The 19,690-nt window shown below is 52.8% G+C and overlaps 1 protein-coding gene across 1 annotated transcript in view; it reads left to right on the top strand.

Annotated features, from left to right (window-relative positions):
• The first annotated feature begins 7,709 nt into the window (after positions 1-7,709).
• LOC131195107 (cohesin subunit SA-3-like) overlaps positions 7,710-19,690 on the top strand; it is a 94,107-nt gene continuing 82,126 nt past the window's right edge. Inside the window, exons 1-4 of the mRNA XM_058176736.1 lie at positions 7,710-8,193; positions 15,772-15,914; positions 16,463-16,578; positions 17,051-17,058. Of these exons, the coding sequence (XP_058032719.1) occupies positions 7,710-8,193; positions 15,772-15,914; positions 16,463-16,578; positions 17,051-17,058 (751 nt within the window). The remainder of the gene's footprint in view (positions 8,194-15,771; positions 15,915-16,462; positions 16,579-17,050; positions 17,059-19,690) is intronic.

The following is a 19,690-nucleotide window of genomic DNA, read 5'->3' on the forward strand; positions in this document are numbered from 1 at the left end:
CCTTATGGTCCTCTTAGGAATGGGGTGAGGTCAATAGTAGAAAGTTTTAGGGTAAAGCTTTTAGGATTATGGGAAGAAACCACAGAGTCAGGTAAAGTATTCCAAACACTGATGATTCTGTTACAGAAGTCATATTTTCTGCAATCTAGATTAAAGCGGTTGACATTAAGTTTAAATCTATTGGTTGCTCTTGTATTATTGCAATTAAAGCTGAAGTAGTCTTTAACAGGAAGGACATTACAATAGATGATTCTATGAGTTAAACTTAGGTCTTGTCGAAGGCGATGGAGTTCCAAGTTTTCTAAGCCTAGGATTTCAAGTCTAGTGGGATAAGGTATTTTGTTGTTTACAGAGGAATGGAGAACTCTTCTTGTAAAATATTTCTGGACACGTTCAATTGTATTGATGTCAGAGATATGGTGAGGGTTCCAAACAGGTGAGCTTGTATTCTAGAATTGGTCTAGCAAATGTTTTATATGCTCTGGTTAGTAGTGTAGTGTTTTTGGAAAAGGAGCTACGCAAGATTAGGGTTACAACTCTTAGAACCTTTTTTGCTATGTATTTGCAGTGGGCTTTGGCACTTAGGTCATTTGACATGAAAACTCCAAGGTCTTTAACGGGATGGGGGTCATCTGTAAGGTAATGTCCATCAAGTATGTACTTAGTGTTTGGGTTCTTTTTTCCTATACGGAAGACTGAGCATCATGCAACAAATCGCTTTCGTTGACACAATGAGATGATTGGTGGACCAAGGGAACGGGGTGGAAGTAGGTTCTTTATTCTTCAATAATAGTTGTCCTCGCTTAATGACCACATCTGGGGCCAGCAACTCTGTTGCTAAATGAAACATCAAATGGCTGTGGCTTGTGATTTTACTTGTGCATTTTCCATTAACTCTGCTTGCTGGAAGCTAGTTGTGAAGCCACCTATGGTGACCACGTAATCGTGGGACTCTGCATCAGTTGCAAATGCAGGAATTGGTCATAAAGCTTTTTTTCATACTGCCGTAACTTTAAATGGTCACTAAACAAGGTAGTTGGTAAATGAGGACTACCTGTAAGGCATTTGATAAAATAGATACACCTCCCTTCTTGATAAACCAAAGGAGCGTGAAATGGATGGTCTCATTTCTCAATGGATTTGCAGTTACTGTAGAAGGGTAGCCAACCCATTGGCCCCGATGGAGAGGGTGCGCAATCTGGGCGTTCTCCTGGATGAACGGCTGTCTTTTGAAGACCATTTGACGGCCGTCTCCAGGAGAGCTTTTCACCAGGTTCGCCTGGTGCGCCAGTTGCGCCCCTTTCTAGACCGGGATGCCTTATGCACGGTCACTCACGCCCTCATGACGTCTCGCCTGGATTACTGCAATGCTCTCTACATGGGGCTCCCCTTGAGGGGCATCCGGAGGCTTCAGTTGGTCCAGAACGCGGCTGCGCGGGTGATAGAGGGAGCCCCTCGGGGCTCCCGTGTTACACCTATCCTGCGCAGACTGCACTGGCTACCTGTGGCCTTCCGGGTGCGCTTCAAGGTGCTGGTGACAATCTTTAAAGCGCTCCATGGCATAGGGCCGGGCTATTTACGGGACCGCCTACTGCTTCCAAATACCTCTCACCGACCCGTGCGCTCCCACAGAGGGACTCCTCAGGTGCCGTCAGCTAGGCAGTGCCGTCTGGCGACACCAGGAAGGGCCTTCTCTGTGGGGGCTCACCTCTGGAACGAACTCCCCAGGACTTCGTCAACTTCGGACCTCCGAACCTTTCGTCATGAGCTTAAACGCACTTATTCATCTGCGCGGGACTGGATTAGATTTTAAAGTTATTGGTTTTAAGGGGTTTTTTATTATTTATATTGTTTTTAAATTAGGCAATAGAATAAGTTTTTTAATTGTTGTTTTTTAATTTGTATTTATATGTATTTTAACTGCCTGTGAACCGCCCTGAGTCCTTAGGGAGATAGGGCGGTATATAAATTTGAAAAATAAATAAATAAATAAATAAATAAATAAATAAGCCTTGAAGGGTTGTTTTTTTTAAATTTGAATTTATATCCCACCCTTCTCCGAAGACTCAGGGCGGCTTATATTGGGTCTGTCCTGCGGTGGGGTTCCTCAGAGTCCTGCCCTGAGCTCACTACCCTTCAGCATCTTCATACATGACTTAGATGAGGGAATAGAAGGCATGCTTATAAAATTCGTGGATGACACAAAGCTGGGAGGAACTGCTAGCACCTCAGAAGACAGTTCAGGGTTCAAAAGAATCTTGACAGACAGGGTCTTATCCACCCAATTTTGTTTGTTGGGAAATGTAAGGTTCTGCACTTAATGGGGAAAAAGGCAAACGCACAAAGTACAAGATAGCATAGCAGCAGCACTTGTGAAAGGATCTGGATAGGCCATAAATTAAGCATGAGCCAGCAATAAGCTGCCACGGCCAAAAGGCCAGTGTCGCCTTGGGCCAAGATCGAAGGATGTGATTGTTTTGCTCTCCGCTGCTGAAATATGGTGTCCAGTTCTAGTCTCCGCAATCCAAAAAGCGGGCCGGGAATCAGAGAGAGCATAGAAAAGAGGATGGGGAGGGGTTTGGAGTTTGAATCCCACAAAGGACAGGAACGTGGTGTCATGGTTCCGAGTAATGATCCCAATCAATTCAGGACTCTGAGACTGTAGCTTTTCTCAAATATCTCATTTATTTATGAGATATTTGAGGGGTGGATGGGGGGTAAGGAGCTGACCTTGGTTCTTATGAGCCTTATTGCTGTTACATCATGCACTTCAGAGGAAAACATTCTACACCCCATAGGTTTCCCTCCCCTCCGCCGCTCCCCATGTACACAGCAATTAAGAAAAGAAGCAAGAAAATGATGGCTTTAGCTAAAGTCGTTTCAAGCGTTCACTCATGGTTTGCTTAGCCCAGTGCTTCTCAAATAGTGGGGCGCCCCCCCCGGGGGGGCACGAGGCTCCGTAAAGGGGGGCGTGTTTGGTTAAAGTTTTTTTTAATAATGATACTATTTACAGTTGCGCGGGGGGCGCGAAAAATGTTTTCTTCTTCCTAGGGGGGCATGACAGAAAATAATTGAGAAGCACTGGCTTAGCCCAAGAAAGAGATGGCTGAAAGGAGACGGGCTAGCAATCTTCCACTACTTGGAGGTCTATTCCAGGGAGTGAGGAGCGGGTGGGTTCATTCCACAGAACACCAGACGGTAAGACCAGAATCGGCGGATGAGGGAGGAGCTTTACAGAGGGAGCTCAACCAGAAACCCCATGAAGAGAAACTGCCTGGTGAATGGTGGGACTGCCTGGCTCCCCGAGTCATGAGGCCCCGTGAAAGTGACGGTTCCAAGAAAGGGTGGGACAGCTGTTTATCCAGGACAGACCGAGGATCCTCTGCTGGGCAGGAGATTAGACCTAGGTGATCCCCCAAGACACCTTCCAACCCTTAGGGATTCTCCCCCTCCACTCCAATATGTGTTTTTTGAAGAGGGCACCCTGGAGATGGGGCGATGGACTGTGATTGCGCTCAGGACAGCTGCCCCAGAGACCAAAGACTGCCCTGGGAGCAGGATGCTGGCCCCTCGCTCCCCCTTCCCTCTGCCAGACCCCATTCCAGTTTTAATACAGGTAGTTTCAGTTTGAAGTTACAAAGGCACTGAAAAAAGCAGCTTATGACCAGTTTTCACACTTATGACCATTGCAGCCCTTCTCCCCCCCCCCTGCCATACGATCAAATTTCTGGCACTGTCCTGGAATCACGTGACCTCCGTTGGTAACCTTCGCAGCTGGCTTCTGACAAGCGAAGTCAATGGGGGAAGCCAGATTCCCTTAATGACCATGATTCATTTAACAACTGCAGTGGTTTGCTTAATTACTGTGGCAAAAACGATCATAAAATGGAGCAAAATTGACTTAACAACTGCCTTGTGTGACAACAATTTTGGGCTCCATTGTGGTCATAACTAGTTGCATGAGCCTGAGGGTTATACAGCGGCGTCAGCAGGATGGGGGACCGTTTAAACATTGTCTTAATCGCAATTGAAAATATATTGGCTTCATTCCTTCGATGTAATAATTGTATTTACTTCTGGTTTGTTAATTTCTATTGCAGCTGGATCTGATGGGAGGCACCTCATGAATAAGATGCCGGCATTTTGATTTGCTCCATGGTTGACCTGATCTTGTCATCGCTGTGACCCTGGGGGTGGGGGGTGGGGAGTGGGGAGGGAGGGAGGGAGAGCAAGAGAGAGAGAGAGAGAGAGAGAGAGAGACAGACACCCTTGGTCACCCAACCAGTTTCTTTCCAGGGTGACAGATCTCCTTTTTCGGAGTGCCCCCACCTTCAGGTATATCTCCCACCTGGGGTGATGAAGACGCCCCCCGCCACTGCTAGTGGCCAGGCCCTTCCTTGGAGTTATTAATATTGGTGAAAAAAGACCATCCTTTCATTGCCTCTCCTCCCTGTGGCCAAGTGTGTGAAGCCCCCCACCCCGCCCTCCTCTTTCTCCTCCATGTGTGGCTTCCCTTTGCCTGTTGCAAGACCTCTGGTGAGGAAAGCGGTCAGCCAATGAGGACATGCTCCTCCTCAGCCACCCCACCCTGCCTGGCTTCTCTTCCCTGTCCCAGTGCCACGGAAAAGCCAGCTGAACCCCTGCCGAGCGGCTGCCAGATGCTCCTGCACTGCTGCTGCTTGTGGCTTCCTGATGGGTTGTGCAAGGAGGCCAGAAACTTTCCCCTCCTTCAGCAGCTCAGAAAACCTCAGGGAAGACCGGGCCTCTCCCTTGGCCTGGCCTTTCTGAGGAATCAACAAAAAAAGAGCGAGAGCGGAGAGAGAAAAGAAAGGCAGGCAGGCAGAGGGAAGGGGAAGGCCCAGGGGATGTGCAGCCTTCCTTGACCATCAGCCAGAGGGCCACTGCAGAAACACGTGGCTCAAGATGTCTGGTCCAAGATGTACTCACAGCTTCAAGGCAAAGCTGGGTATGTGTGGCTGGGGATGATGGGAGTGGTTGTCCCACACATGGAGCAATGACCTAGGTCCTAGGCAGTCAGCCTGCTCTCCGCTTGGGGGAATGCTGCCCAGCGATTGTGGCCAGTGGCCTCAGGCTGCTCACCTGCCTTCTCTCCTGGCAGGCACATCACGCTCCTCCAGCTTGTCCAGGACTGGCACCTGGGAGCCATGGAACGGGCTGCACCATCACAGGCCAGGAGGGCAGCAGCTGTAGGGACTTCCCCACTCCCCTTCTGAGGCTCCCCTTTCAGACCTTGCACACTTCCCTACCACCACCTGGCACAGATGGCTGGCCATGGAGGCTGAGCTGGTGGGGGACTGGGACCGGGCAGGCCATAGGAAAGGCCCTTCACTCTTGGGCCTGGGGGAAGATGCTGGGCTGAGGGGTCCTCAACACATTATTATTATTATTATTATTATTATTATTATTATTATTATTATTATTATTATTATTATTATTATTATTATTATTATTATTATTTAGATTTTTATACCGCCCTTCTCCCGGACTCAGGGCGGTTTACAGCCAATATAAAACAATAACAGTGTACAATACAGTGACTATCTCTTCTGCGCATGCGCGTAATGGCGGTGGTAATTTGATCTCGTGAAGACGGCGGCTGGTGTTTCCCGGCCGAGATGCTGTTCGGCCGCTCGCCGGGCTGCACAGACTTCGGTCCCAGGTGGGTCAGCATGCCGGCAGCCGAGAGTGAGGTCTTTGGACCTCAGTGGTCTCCCGGTTGCTGAGTTCTGGGCCGGAGTCTTGGGAGAGCAGCGGATGGCGGCGGCCATTTTGGGGTAGGGCCTACCGCCCCGGACCGGCTTTAAGATCCCCGGCTGTGAGCCGGGCTGCGCGGACTTCGCAGACGTCGGCTTCTGAGATCTTCGGCCGTGAGCCGGGCCGCACGGACAGCACAGACTGCATAGCCACGGACTGGCTTTGAGATCGTTGGCCGCTCGCCGGGCTGCATAGACTTCGGCCCCAGGTGGGTCATCGTGCTGGCAGCCGAGAGTGAGGTCTTTGGGCCTCAGTGGTCTCTCGGCTGCTGAATTCGGGGGCCGGAGCCTTGGGAAAGCAGCGGATAGTGGCGGCCATTTTAGGGTTGGGGTTACCGTCCCGGACTGGCTTTGGAGATCCCCGGCCGTGAGCTAATGCTGGCGGCAGTGTAGTGGGCCGTTCGGGCCGGAGTTTTGGAGGGCTTGAATATCAGCTGTTTCTCCCCCTCCCAGCTGACTTCTTGGGTATGCTTAGCCTCGGCCGCGACTTCCATCAGCGGCAGGATTTTGGAACCGCATTTTTTACCAACTGAGGGACAGCGGATGGCGGCGACTATTTCGGGGTGGGGCAGTCGTCCCGGGTGGGCCTTAGTTCGATCCCCTGGCCGCTTACAAGGTTGGCGGCAGCGTGGTGGGCCGCTCGGGCTGGACTTTTGGAGGGCCCGAAGATCGGCTGTTTCTCCCCCCCCCCCCCAGTTGACTTTTCTGTCAGGCCTGGCCTTCGCTGAAATGCTCCTCAGCGGCATGATTTTGTGCCACATTTTTCATCAGTGGCACATCGGCGGAGCGTCCTCGACTTCTATCTGCGGCGTGCTGGGACATGACTCTAACATGGATCCAGCACTATTAATGGCGGCCTCTGGAACGGCGGTGATTTTGACGGCAATTGCGGTACTGGTGGCACTAGAACGTGCGGTATTCCATCAGATCACGGAACGGCAGGAGTCCCTTTCCCAGGATGGAGAAATGCCGAGTTTCCGAGGGCCACTATTCCATCTTAGTGGCCGGCAACCGAGGAGGATATTATTGTACCAGCTGTCGGGGGGGAGACCATTAGATTTGGCCAGACCCCTGGACCCCTTGGTTGTTTCCTGGATCATCTGGACTTGGCCGGCTTTGGGTTCATTTGGACTTGAGCGGAACAGTCAACTCGGTTGGCCTAGAAGCCGGTTAACATCTATGCCGGCTTGGGTTGTACACTTTCGCTGTCGTAAACTATTATTCTTTCATGAGATACTCACCCACCGATCTATTACGACTGCGAGGTTCCCCCGCCTCGCAGGAATGGCCCTCTAGGTTATCAAGAGCTTACCTCAACGAAGGGTCTTGGGACCCAGAGAGGTGGCATGCGGCCAAGAAGGGTTTCTGGGGATTTTTAAATAGGTTTTTTAAAAGGGGTCTTTTAAGGGGAGGAAGGGATTCTTCTTCTACGCATGCGCAGGATGGCGGCATTTTGAAAACCATGCTGACAGCGGGTCGGGCCTTTTCCCGGCCGGGAAGCCGCGGAAGTTGCTCCCGAGCTCCCCAGACCTACCGCCCCGTGGATTATCGTCCCGACAGCTGGAGGGAGACCTTTGGGGCTTGCTAGACCCCCGGCTGTCGGGAACGGGGCAGGAGCGTCGGGCGAAGGGCGGACGGCGGATGGCGGCGGCCATTTTGGCTGGGCGGGGCGCGGAACGGCGCCCGCTGAGAAGAGCCCGCCGAGAAGAGCTGAGTCGGACCGCGGCTCGCCCAGACCTACCACCCCGTAGATCATCCTCCCGACAGCTGGAGGGAGACCTTTGGGTCTCGTTAGACCCCCGGCTGCCGGGAATGGGGTTGGAATGTCGGGCGAGCGGCGGACGGATGGCGGCGGCCATTTTGGCTGGGCGTGGCGCGGAGTGACGCCCGCTGAGAGGAGTTAGGCCGGTTCGCGGTTCGCTACCAGGCGGCCGCATGAGTCACCAGCGGCCAATTACCCGGCGCTTTTGGCAGCGTGCCTTGCATCAGCGGAAGTGTCTAGCGGCAAGGATACCATCTGCGGTTTTGACATCAACACCAATGACATCGTTGGCGGCCATTATCATCGGCGGCCATGATAATCTGCGACGAACGGTGGCGGCCATTTTGGAAGGGCGCAGATTGGCGCGCACTAGAAATGGCTGGTTTGCTGCAGCCGGCCATCATGACATCGGTGGCGGGGAGCGGGCCGCTGATCTTTTTAGCGGCTCTGTTAGCAGCATTGATACCAACGACCCTTTCGATGGCAGATGGCGGGGTCCATTCTACGCCGGGGGGGGGGGATGGCGCCCTCTGGAAAGAGTTGGACCGGACTGCGGTTTTACTGCTGGACTGTCTGTCATTACCGCGAGCGGCCGGACGGTTTGCCGCATTTTCTTTAGTGGCACGGCTACCATCGGTTTGGACATGGACTACTCAGGTAGGCGGAACTTTGACTTTAGTTGACGGGCGATACCATGGGCAGAATCCATCAGCCCAACTTCCATCCTTTATTCCATCAGACTGTTGCCGTACCGGCCTTTTGCCGTGGTTTGTAACTATTCGGGTTCTGCCTGTTGTCCGCGATACCATCTATCGACCTGGGATTTCCCATTTTTTCCCGCTGTCATTTACATCTTAATCGCATGAAATATACGTCTGCCGAACTTCTTCGACTGCGAGGTTCCCCCGCCTCGCAGGAATGGCCCTCTGGGTTATCGAGGGCCAGCCTTAACGAGGGGTCTTGGGACCCGGAGAGGTGGCATGCGAGGAAGAAGAATTTGTGGGGCTTTGTATATAGGTTTTTTTAATAAGGGTTTTTTAAAGGGGGGGAGGGTAGTGTCGGGTGGGGGGAAGAACCCGTCGGGAAGGGCAGGTCTAGTCCCGGAAACTGTTCCCGGCGTTTATCCATTAGGTCCGAGGGAGGGGGGTGAGGGGTACGTTCCAGAGGTGGAAGTTGGTTCCATCTGTACGGTAAGTGGGAGGGGCAGATATGGCGGAAGCAAGGGGCCATATCGCTTTCTGGGAGCTCGTGCTCGCTGTTTAAAAGTGATCACGTGCTCCGGCCCCCCAGTCTTTTCCCGTTCCCCGGTAGGCCAGGATCCTCAGAGCCCGGGCCTCCGGTTGATGTTATGTAATGCCCGGTCCATGGTTAATAAAGCCCCCCTGATTTGTGACCTTATTCAGGGGGAATCCACGGACTTTATGGGCATTACGGAGACCTGGTTGGGCGCAGAAGGGGGTGTGCCCCTAGTTGAACTGTGCCCTTCAGGTTTCCGAGCATTCCATCAACCGAGGGCCCAGGGTAGGGGTGGAGGGGTGGCGGTTGTTATGAAAGAGGGTCTGGAGCCGAGAGAGACCACTGTTCCTCAGATAGCCGGCTGCGAATCCCTTCTTGTGAAGTGGGGCCATAAGAATCAGATGGGTCTGTTGATCGCGTACCTGGCTCCTTGCTACGTGACTACAGCCCTGCCTGAGCTGCTGGAGGTGCTAGCCGGGGTGGCGGTGGAGATCCCCAGACTTCAACTTGCCATCGGCCGGCTTGTCGTCGACAGTGGTTCAGGAGTTCCAGGCTTCCATGACAGCCTTGGACCTGGTTCAAATAACTAATGGCCCTACCCACACGGGGGGATCCGCGCTGGACCTGATTTATATCTCTGGACAGTGGCTTAATGATCTGGTAGTAAGAGATTTAGTGACGTTACCGGTGTCATGGTCAGATCATTTTCTCCTCCGCCTAGACTTTCAGACCGCTACTCACCACCGCAGGGAGACGGAACCAATATGTTGGTTCCGTCCCAGGCGCCTGATGGTCCCTGAGAGGTTCCAGACGGAGCTTGGGCCGTTTCCTGAGGATCTTGCCCACGGCACGACCGAAGAACTAGTTGCGGCCTGGGAACAGGCCGTGACTGGGGCTTTGGACCGTGTCGTGCCTTTGCGGCCTCTGACCCGGCGCAGATCTCAATTAGCTCCTTGGTTCTCTGAGGAGCTGAGAGAGATGAAACGCCGGAGAAGACGCCTAGAGAGCGTTTGGAGGTCCAGCCGTTCCGATGCTGATTGGACACTAGTTAGGTCTTTTTCAAAGACCTACCTAGTGGCACTGAGGGTGGCGAGGCGGTCCTACGCTTCCTCCCTCATTGCGTCGGCAGATAACCGCCCGGCCGCCCTGTTTCGGGTAACCCGTTCCCTCCTTCACCAGGGGGAGCGGGATGACCCCTTACAGGGATGTGCCGAGGAGTTTAACGGTTATCTATACGATAAAATCGCTCAGCTCCGGGATAGCTTGGACCAAGATTGCAATGATCCGGATGAGATGACTGAGGCGCGTCTTGTTGATACCGTTTGGGATGAGTTCGATTCTGTGACTCCCGAGGACGTGGACAGGCTGCTGGGGAGGCTGCATGCCACTACATGTTTACTGGACCCGTGCCCCTCCTGGCTGGTGCTGGCCACTCAGGAGGTGACACGAGGCTGGCTCCAGGGGATTATAAATGCTTCTTTGATGGAGGGGATCTTCCCCGCTGCCTTGAAAGAGGCGGTGGTGAGACCCCTCCTCAAGAAGCCTTCCCTGGACCCAGCTATTTTGGGTAATTACCGTCCAGTCTCCAACCTTCACTTTATCGCGAAGGTTGTAGAGAGTGTGGTGGCGTGGCAGTTTCCTCAGTACCTGGAGGAAGCTATCTATCTAGACCCGTTCCAGTCCGGCTTCCGGCCCGGGTATAGCATGGAGACAGCTTTGGTCGCGTTGGTGGATGACCTCTGGAGGGCCAGGGACAGGGGTTGCTCCTCTGCCTTGGTCCTGTTAGATCTCTCATCGGCTTTTGATACCATCGACCATGGTATCTTGCTGCGCCAGTTGGAGGGGTTGGGAGTGGGAGGCACCGTTTATCGGTGGTTCTCCTCCTACCTCTCTGACCGGTCGCAGACGGTGTTGACAGGAGGGCAGAGATCGACCGCGAGGCACCTCACTTGTGGGGTGCCGCAGGGGTCGATTCTCTCGCCTCTCCTGTTCAACATCTATATGAAGCCGTTGGGCGAGGTCATCAGTGGCTTTGGGGTGAGCTATCATCTGTACGCTGATGATACTCAGCTGTACTTCTCCACCCCAGGCCACCCCAGCGAAGCTGTCGAAGTGCTGTCCCGTTGTCTGGAGGCCGTACGGGTCTGGATGGGGAGAAACAGACTCAATCCATCCAAGACGGAGTGGCTGTGGATGCCGGCATCTCGGTACAGTCAGCTGCAACCGCAGCTGACTGTTGGGGGTGAGTCATTGGCCCCGACGGAAAGGGTGCGCAACTTGGGCGTTCTCCTGGATGGACGGCTGTCGTTTGAAGACCATGTGGCAGCCGTCTCCAGGAGAGCTTTTTACCAGGTCCGCCTGGTTCGCCAGTTGCGCCCCTTTCTGGACCGGGATGCCTTATGCACGGTCACTCATGCTCTCGTCACTTCTTGCCTGGATTATTGCAATGCTCTCTACATGGGGCTACCCCTGAGGTGCACCCGGAGACTTCAGCTAGTCCAGAATGCAGCTGTGCGGGTGATTGAGGGAGCACCACGTTGCTCCCGGGTAACACCACTCCTGCGCAGTCTGCACTGGCTACCTGTGGTCTTTCGGGTGCGCTTCAAGGTTCTGGTTACCACCTTTAAAGCGCTCCATGGCTTAGGGCCCGGGTACTTACGGGACCGCCTGCTGTTACCTTATGCCTCCCATCGACCCGTACGCTCTCACAGAGAGGGTCTTCTCAGGGTGCCGTCCGCCAAGCAATGCCGGCTGGCAGCCCCCAGGGAAAGGGCCTTCTCTGTTGGAGCACCTACTCTCTGGAACGACCTTCCCCCCGGTTTGCGCCAAATATCTGACCTTCGGACCTTTCGTCGGGAATTAAAAACTCATTTATTCATTCAAGCGGGACTGGACTGATTTTTTAGATTTTTTAAATTTCTAAATTTTAAATTTTAAATTTTTAAATCTTCTGTAATTTTATATGGGGTATTTTAGGTTGGTCAATTTGACGGTTTTAATTCGGCCACTATTGAATAGGTATTTTAAATTGATTTTTAACTTTGTATACTTATTGCTTTTTATCTTGGCTGTACACCGCCCTGAGTCCTTCGGGAGAAGGGCGGTATAAAAGTTTAATTAATAAATAAATAAATAACCCGTCGGGGAGGGATTTAGCCCCTGTGCTTGTTCGCGGCATTGTATCATCTGGTCCGAAGGCAGAGGGGGATGGGTTCGTTCCAGGTGTGGAGAATCGTTCCATCTGTACGGTAAGTGGGAGAGGCAGATATGGCGGAAGCGGGGGGCCATATCAAGTGTTGGAAGCACGTGCTCGCTGTCTCAAAACGATCACGTGCTCCGGCCTCTCAGTCTTCACCCGTTCCCCGGGGGGGCATGGTCCTCGGAGCCTTGGTCTCCGGTTGATGTTATGTAATGCCCGGTCCGTGGTCAATAAGGCCCCCCTGATTGGTGATCTTATTCAGGGGGAAGCCGCGGACCTCATTGGCATTACGGAGACCTGGTTGGGTCCGGAGGGGGGGGGGTTCCCCTTGTGGAGTTATGCCCACCAGGTTTCCGAGCATTTCATCAGCCGAGAGCCCAAGGTAGGGGTGGGGGGGTAGCGGTTGTCATTAGAGAAAGTCTAGAGCCGAGGGAGGCCACTGTACCTCAGATTGCCAGTTGTGAATCCCTCTTTGTGAAGTGGGGCCATCGCGATCAGATGGGCTTGTTGATCACGTACCTGGCTCCTTGCTGCGTGACCACAGCCCTACCCGAGTTGTTGGAGGTGCTCGCCGGGGTGGCGGTGGAGACCCCCAGACTGATAGTCATGGGGGACTTTAACCTGCCATCGACGGGCCTGTCATCGACAACGGCTCGGGAGTTCCAGGCTTCCATGACGGCCTTGGACCTGATCCAGGTAATTGATGGCCCCACGCACATAGGGGGTGGCACGCTGGACCTGATTTATATCTCTGGTCAGTGGCGAAATGATCTGGTATTAGATAACTTAGAAACAGAACTGGTGTCATGGTCAGATCATTTTCTCCTTCGCTTAGATTTTCGGACCGCTATCCACCACTGCAGGGAGACGGAGCCAACGCGCTGGTTCCGTCCCAGGCGCCTGATGGACCCGGAGAGGTTCCTGATGGAGCTTGGGCCGTTTCCTGAGGACCTGGCCCACGGCACGGCTGGAGAGCTAGTTGCGGCCTGGGAACGGGCCGCGGCTGGAGCTTTGGACCGTGTCGTGCCCTTGCGGCCTCTGACCCGGCGTAGGTCTCGCCCGGCCCCTTGGTTCTCCGAGGGGCTGAGGGAGATGAAACGCCGGAGAAGACGCCTAGAGAGTGTCTGGAGGTCCAGCCGTTCAGAAGCTGACCGAACACTAGTTAGATCCTATTCTAGGACCTACCTAGTGGCAATGAGGGAGGCGAGGCGCTCCTATGCTTCCACCCTCATTGCGTCGGCAGATAACCGCCCGGCCGCCCTGTTTCGGGTGGCCCGCTCCCTCCTGCATCAGGAGGTGCGGGATGACCCGTTGCAGGGCCGTGCCGAGGAGTTTAGTGGTTATCTATACGACAAAATCGTTCAGCTCCGGGACGGCTTGGACCGAAATTGGGATGATCCAGGTGGGAGGGCGGAGTCGCGTCTTGTGGAGGTTATTTGGGATGAGTTTGATCCTGTGACTCTCGAGGACGTGGACAGGTTGCTGGGGAGGCTGCATACTACGACATGTTTACTGGACCCGTGCCCTTCCTGGTTGGTGCTGGCCTCCCGGGAAGTGACACGAGGCTGGCTCCAGGGGATTAGTAACGCTTCTTTGTTGGAGGGAGTTTTCCCTGCTGCCTTGAAGGAGGCAGTGGTGAGACCCCTCCTCAAGAAGCCTTCCCTGGACCCAGCTATTTTAGGTAATTACCGTCCGGTCTCCAACCTTCGCTTCACTGCGAAGGTTGTAGAGAGTGCTGTGGCACGGCAGCTACCCCAGTACCTGGATGAAGCCGTCTATCTAGACCCGTTCCAGTCCGGTTTCCGACCCGGATACAGCACGGAGACAGCTTTGGTCGCGTTGGTGGATGATCTCTGGAGGGCCAGAGACAGGGGTTATTCCTCTGCCCTGGTCCTATTAGACTTCTCAGCGGCTTTCGATATCATCGACCATTGTATCCTGCTGCGCCGGTTGGAGGGGTTGGGAGTGGGAAGCACCGTCTATCGGTGGTTCTCCTCCTATCTCTCCGACCGGTCGCAGACGGTGTTGACAGGGGGGCAGAGGTCGACCGCGAGACACCTCACTTGTGGGGTGCCGCAGGGGTCGATTCTCTCACCCCTCCTGTTCAACATCTATATGAAGCCGTTGGGTGAGATCATCAGTGGCTTTGGGGTGAGATATCAACTGTACGCTGATGATACTCAGCTGTACTTTTCCACCCCGGGCCACCCCAACGAAGCTGTCGAAGTGTTGTCCCGGTGTTTGGAAGCCGTACGGGTCTGGATGGGGAGGAACAGGCTCAAGCTCAATCCCTCCAAGACGGAGTGGCTGTGAATGCCGGCACCCCGATACAGTCAGCTGCAACCGCAGCTGACTGTTGGGGGCGAGTTATTGGCCCCAAAGGAGGGAGTGCGCAACTTGGGTGTTCTCCTGGATGCACGGCTGTCGTTTGAAGATCATTTGGCGGCCGTCTCCAGGAGAGCCTTTCACCAGGTTCGCCTGGTTCGCCAGTTGCGCCCCTTCCTTGATCGGGATGCCCTATGCACAGTCACTCATGCTCTTGTTACCTCCCGCCTGGATTATTGCAATGCTCTCTACATGGGGCTCCCCTTGAGATGCACTCGGAGGCTTCAGTTGGTCCAGAATGCAGCTGCGCGGGTGATAGAGGGAGTCACACCTAGCTCCCATGTGACACCTCTCCTGCGCAGACTGCACTGGCTTCCTGTTGCCTTTCGGGTGGATTTCAAGGTTCTGGTAACCACCTTTAAAGCGCTCCATGGCTTGGGACCTGGGTACTTATGGGACCGCCTTCTGTTACCTCATGCCTCCCACCGACCCGTACGCTCGCACAGAGAGGGCCTTCTCAGGGTGCCGTCCGCCAGACAATGTCGGCTGGCGGCCCCCAGAGGAAGATCCTTCTCTGTGGGGGCCCCCACTCTTTGGAATGAACTCCCCCCTGGTTTACGTCAAATACCTGACCTTCGGACTTTTCGCCGCAAACTGAAAACATATCTGTTTGTTCGTGCGGGGCTTTCTTAAATTGTTTAGTTTTAAATTCTAAATTTCTCTCTGGTTTTAATTGGGGTTTTTAGATTTTTAATTATTTTAATTTCGGCCACACTGTATAATAAGTTTTTTAATTTTATTTTAACTATATTGTTTCTTTTTACTCTGACTGTACACCACCCTGAGTCCTTCGGGAGAAGGGCGGTTTATAAATCTAATAAATAATAAATAATAATAAATAATAATAACAATTAAAACAAAGATTAAAAAACTTATTATATAATTGGCCGAAATTTAAAACGTTTAAACCGAAAAACCCTTAAAATTCATATAAATTAATTCAACCCCGGTTAAAATTGATATTTAAAATTTAGAAATTTAAGCCAGTCCCGCTTGAATAAACCGTTCAAACCATTGCTCTGAAACTCCAAGCTTTGGTCAGGTTGCAACTCTGTGCATGCTCAAGGGCCATGCAGGAAATCTGGCTGAGTTATTTTTGTGTATTTGGAGTGTGTGTGTCAGGCCCCCCTTTTTGATCTTTTCTTTCTCAAGAAGGCTGCATTGTGGGATGACCTTTGGTGGGCTGCTGACCAAAGGAGGAGGTAAACTGCTGGCTGCTGCCCAAATGGGGCCAGTGAGGGAGGCCATAGCTGGACCCAAGGAAGGCTCCCTCGCTCTCTTGGAGGAGGGAAACCCACCCACCGTGGGAAAGTGCCTGGAAGATGAGTGGCTAGGCTCGTCTTTCCTCTTCCCAGCCTCCTGGACCAGGTTCTCCCCATGGAAAGTTCTGACTTCAGGGGCTGTTCTTATTCCAGGGCTAGCCAGGCATGGAAGAGCAGCCAAGCCTGCAGCAGGAGTGGTGCAGAACCATGGTGAAGCAGAATCATGCCCAGGAGAAAAGTCTGCGGGGAAGGGAGGCAGGCAGGACCAGAAGCAGCAGATCCAGTCCTCTGTCCAGGTGGGCATAAGGAGTGGCTGCCTCCCACCTGCAGGATTGCTTGTGTCCTGACCTAGGCTTCTTTAAAAAGTAAACCGCACAAACTTAGTCCTGGCAAACCTCTTTAATTCATATGGCTGTAAATTATTTTCATTTACAGTCCACAAGGCTTGATAAATAGTCTTTCAGAGGAAGGTTATCAACAGCCACCTATCTCATGTGGAACAAAGAGCTAATTTCCAGATGCAGGGCAAGGCCAAACTTGGCATAGAATCACAAATAGAAGTTTCAAATCTTGAATCAGCCAAATGAACTAATTGCTTCCTGCAAAAGCTCATGTCCCGTTCACTTCTCTTTTATGTCTTATGGGAGGGGCCAATCATCTCCAAACCTTACTCCCAAGTCGATCCTATTTCTTTAATTGTTTCTGTTTTCTGGCAGCTCTGCACATGTACACACTGGGAACAGGCTCATGCTGTTCTTCTGCCTCGTTGATGTCAGACTTCGGAGACTCCGGAGACAGCAAAGAACTACCAGATGGCCTTGGCCCCCTCTGGCCTTTAACCTAGGTCTTCCAGATGCCTCCTCAGCCAACTGGGGAGCCCCTCAAGGAGCTCTTGCAAGCCGGCCAAGCTCTGCAGAAGGAGGCCTGGCCCCTCGATCCCTTCGGGGCTCCCCTCTGCAGGTGACATGCTAAGCATCTCTCCAGCTGAAAAACGACCTTTGCTCCCCTTTGTCGTGGCCCCAGGAGCACCAGCCTCCTCTTTATCCTTTGGGGGCTGAGTTGCTCGTGTGCCTTTGTGGAGGGAATTGAAGGTGCACCCCGGCCTGCTCTAGTGAGTCCCACCTCTGTCCTACCCACTAGGCTGCCATAATCAGTGCACGAAAGGCTCTCTGATGGGCTAGAATGTGTTGTGGTTGAAGGGATGAAAGTCCCAGGGTTCTTAGAAGGCTCTCCTGGATTTGAAAAGATGGCAGAGAGATCAGATGGGATCACCCCAACAACAGCCTGGGTCCAGTGATCTGAGCCTGCAAGCCACGTCCTCCCTTTTCCACCTTTTCCTTCGAGAGGACAGAGATCCTTCTGGGCTGGCTATGCTGAGCCAGCCCCCTCTTGTGGGAGGCATTACCTTCATCCCCGGTCCTGCTCCGTGAAGGTCAGCAGGTCAGCAGGCTCAGGCAGCAGATAGAGAGGCGTGGGGTGTGTGTGGCAGGTGCTACTTCAGCCAACTGAGACTGAGTAGGGCTGCATTGCAGTGGGGGAGGCAAAGGCATCCGGGGCCCTCCGGGGCTGCTGCTGGCTGGAATGCTGCCTAGCAATTGTGGCCGGCGGCCTCAGGCCGCTCACCTGGCTTCTCTTCTGGTAGGCATGTCACACTCCTGCAGCTTGTCCAGGACTGGCACCTGGGGGCCGTGGGCTTCAGGCAGACTGCCTCCCCAAATATTTGCAGAGCCGACGCCCCACTGTCTGCACTGGCTAAATTACCTGTAGGTCTAGGTTCAAGACAACCGGGACCCAAATGAATGCACGACTTGCAAGAGGGTGGGGGCTCCCTTCCAGCTAGGGGCAGTCATGTCAAAAACACCCCAAGCAAGTAGTTTTCTGGGAGGCGTCCCATGCCTCAGAGCCACACAAATCATCATTAAGGAGAAGAACACGAAGGAAATGCTGTTTCACTTGAATTTCTTGAAGGCAAAGTCTTGTGTTACAGCAACCAAAGGGTTTTGCCAGCACCAGGGATCTCCTATCTTTCCCAAGGATTTCTCAAAAGTGACTAGACCGGTGTGGTTACAGCTCTGCTCTGCCTGGCTCAACACAGCCGCCTAACATCGGGGGAGGGGGTGCTTCTGCCTGGCGCTCCCCTGCAGCAAGCTCCCCCTCCTTCCAAAGCTTTCTGATGCCCGAGACTGAGGATACTTAGTCAAATCCCTCCTTGGGTTTGTTCAAATCCTCCTGCTTTGGTCACAGGGACCGTGTGCCCATTGGCATTTTGGCAGCCTTCCCTGAAGTGCCAACTCTGCCAAACATTAGCTGCTTATAAACTAGTCCTGGCTGTGCTAGGGAAAGAGCCAGCAAGGCATTGTGAAGAGAAGGGATGGCGGTTCGGGAGAGATCCCAGGTCCACCTCGCACGAAAGGCTCCCTGATGGGCTAGGATGCGTTGTGGTTGAAGGGATGAAAGCCCCAGGGTTCTGAGAAGGCTCTCCTGGATCTGAAAAGATGGCAGAGAGATCAGATGCACCCTGAAGACTCACCTTTCTACCCATCCAACAAGACCGGGCATGGACAGAACACTTATTAGACTAAAATGGGTTAGGCACCTCACTTTATGTTATGGATTTCTGAAAGATGGGCATGTGCCACAATAGAAAGCGGTTCTTGGTGGCTGTGGCAGAGACCTTGTGAACAGAGGCGGGGAACTGACTTGTGAGTAACTGACAGCAAATCCCGGACTATCCACTATCTACATCTATCAAGATGTAGAAAATCTTCTTTCCCTGTCCGTTGAGCATCCAGGGCAGGGAGTATTCATGACCAAAAGGGACTTCTTGGTGCTTCAGCAGTCCAAACCAAGAACTCAGCCCAGAGATAGCTGGACTGGAGGCGGCAGTGGGAGACTTGGCCTCCTACCCTCCCACAAAGCCTCCTTAAGCCTCAGCTGTGGGCGTATACCCTGACTCTGCCCTCCTCCTTGGCTCTGAGTAAGGCTCCCCAGGGTGAGGAACCACCCCTCTTCTCTGCCGGAGCAATGATCTTACCCCCGCAGGAGGGTCGGGGGGGGGGAGTTTAGGTATCAGGTAATCCAGGGTAATCGGGGGGGGGGGGGCGGGGCTTCTTCGCAAGGCTCTCCTCCCTCAACCGTCTTCTCCAGCCCCCACCCCTGCCTGTCTTCAGAGCTGCCCTTATGCTTAATAAGTGCTGAGTCTGCAGGCGCTAATCCTCCAGCTCCTACTCACAAGAATTGCTGGTCTTTCCTCTTCAAACCAGTGGCTCATACAGAACAATAAAACCTCACCCATCAATCAAAATACATCATTCCCAGGAGAGAAATAGTAAGATGACCACAACCAGTGGGTGGTCCAGTGTGTTGTACAAACCTAGCCCTCAGCCTGGAGCCTTGAGTTTCAACAACCCAAGCTGAGGACGAAAGATTTTTTTTGTGTTTGCAACTCACAGAGATTTAAAGCTGATAAGAAAAGCTGATAAGTATCAGCTTAGTATCAATCATGATAAAACCTTTGGTTGCCACGTTTTAAAAAAAGATGTTGAGAGTTTCTGGAAAAAGCACAGAGAAGAGCAACAAAGATGATTAGGGGACTGTAGATGAAAACATATGAAGAATGGTTGCAGGAACTCGGCGTGGCTAGTCTAGTGAAGAGAAGGACTAGGGGAAGACATGATAGCGGTCTTCCAATATTTGAGGGGCTGTCACAACAATAAGGCGGGGGTCAATCTATTCTCCAAAGCACCTTAAAGCAGGACAGGAAGTAATGGATGGAAACTAATCAAGGAGAAAAGCAACCAAGAGATAAGATGAACTTTCCTTAGAGTTAGAACAATTAATCAGTGGAATGACTTCCCTCCAGAAATTGTGGTTGCTCCATCACTGGAGGCTTTTAAGAATAGACTGGACAGCCATTTGTTGAGAATGGTACTATAGAGTCTCTTGCTGGAGCAGGGGGTTAGACTACTAGAAGAATAATTAAAAGGCAAGGGGGAAATAAAATGGCAATTACCTGGTGGAAAGAGGAGTTTTCTTACTTTCCCCCCACTTCTTTTCGGTCTCCCTGTCTTTT

Source organism: Ahaetulla prasina, chromosome 3 (genome assembly GCF_028640845.1).
Source record: "Ahaetulla prasina isolate Xishuangbanna chromosome 3, ASM2864084v1, whole genome shotgun sequence".
NCBI lineage: Eukaryota > Metazoa > Chordata > Lepidosauria > Squamata > Colubridae > Ahaetulla > Ahaetulla prasina.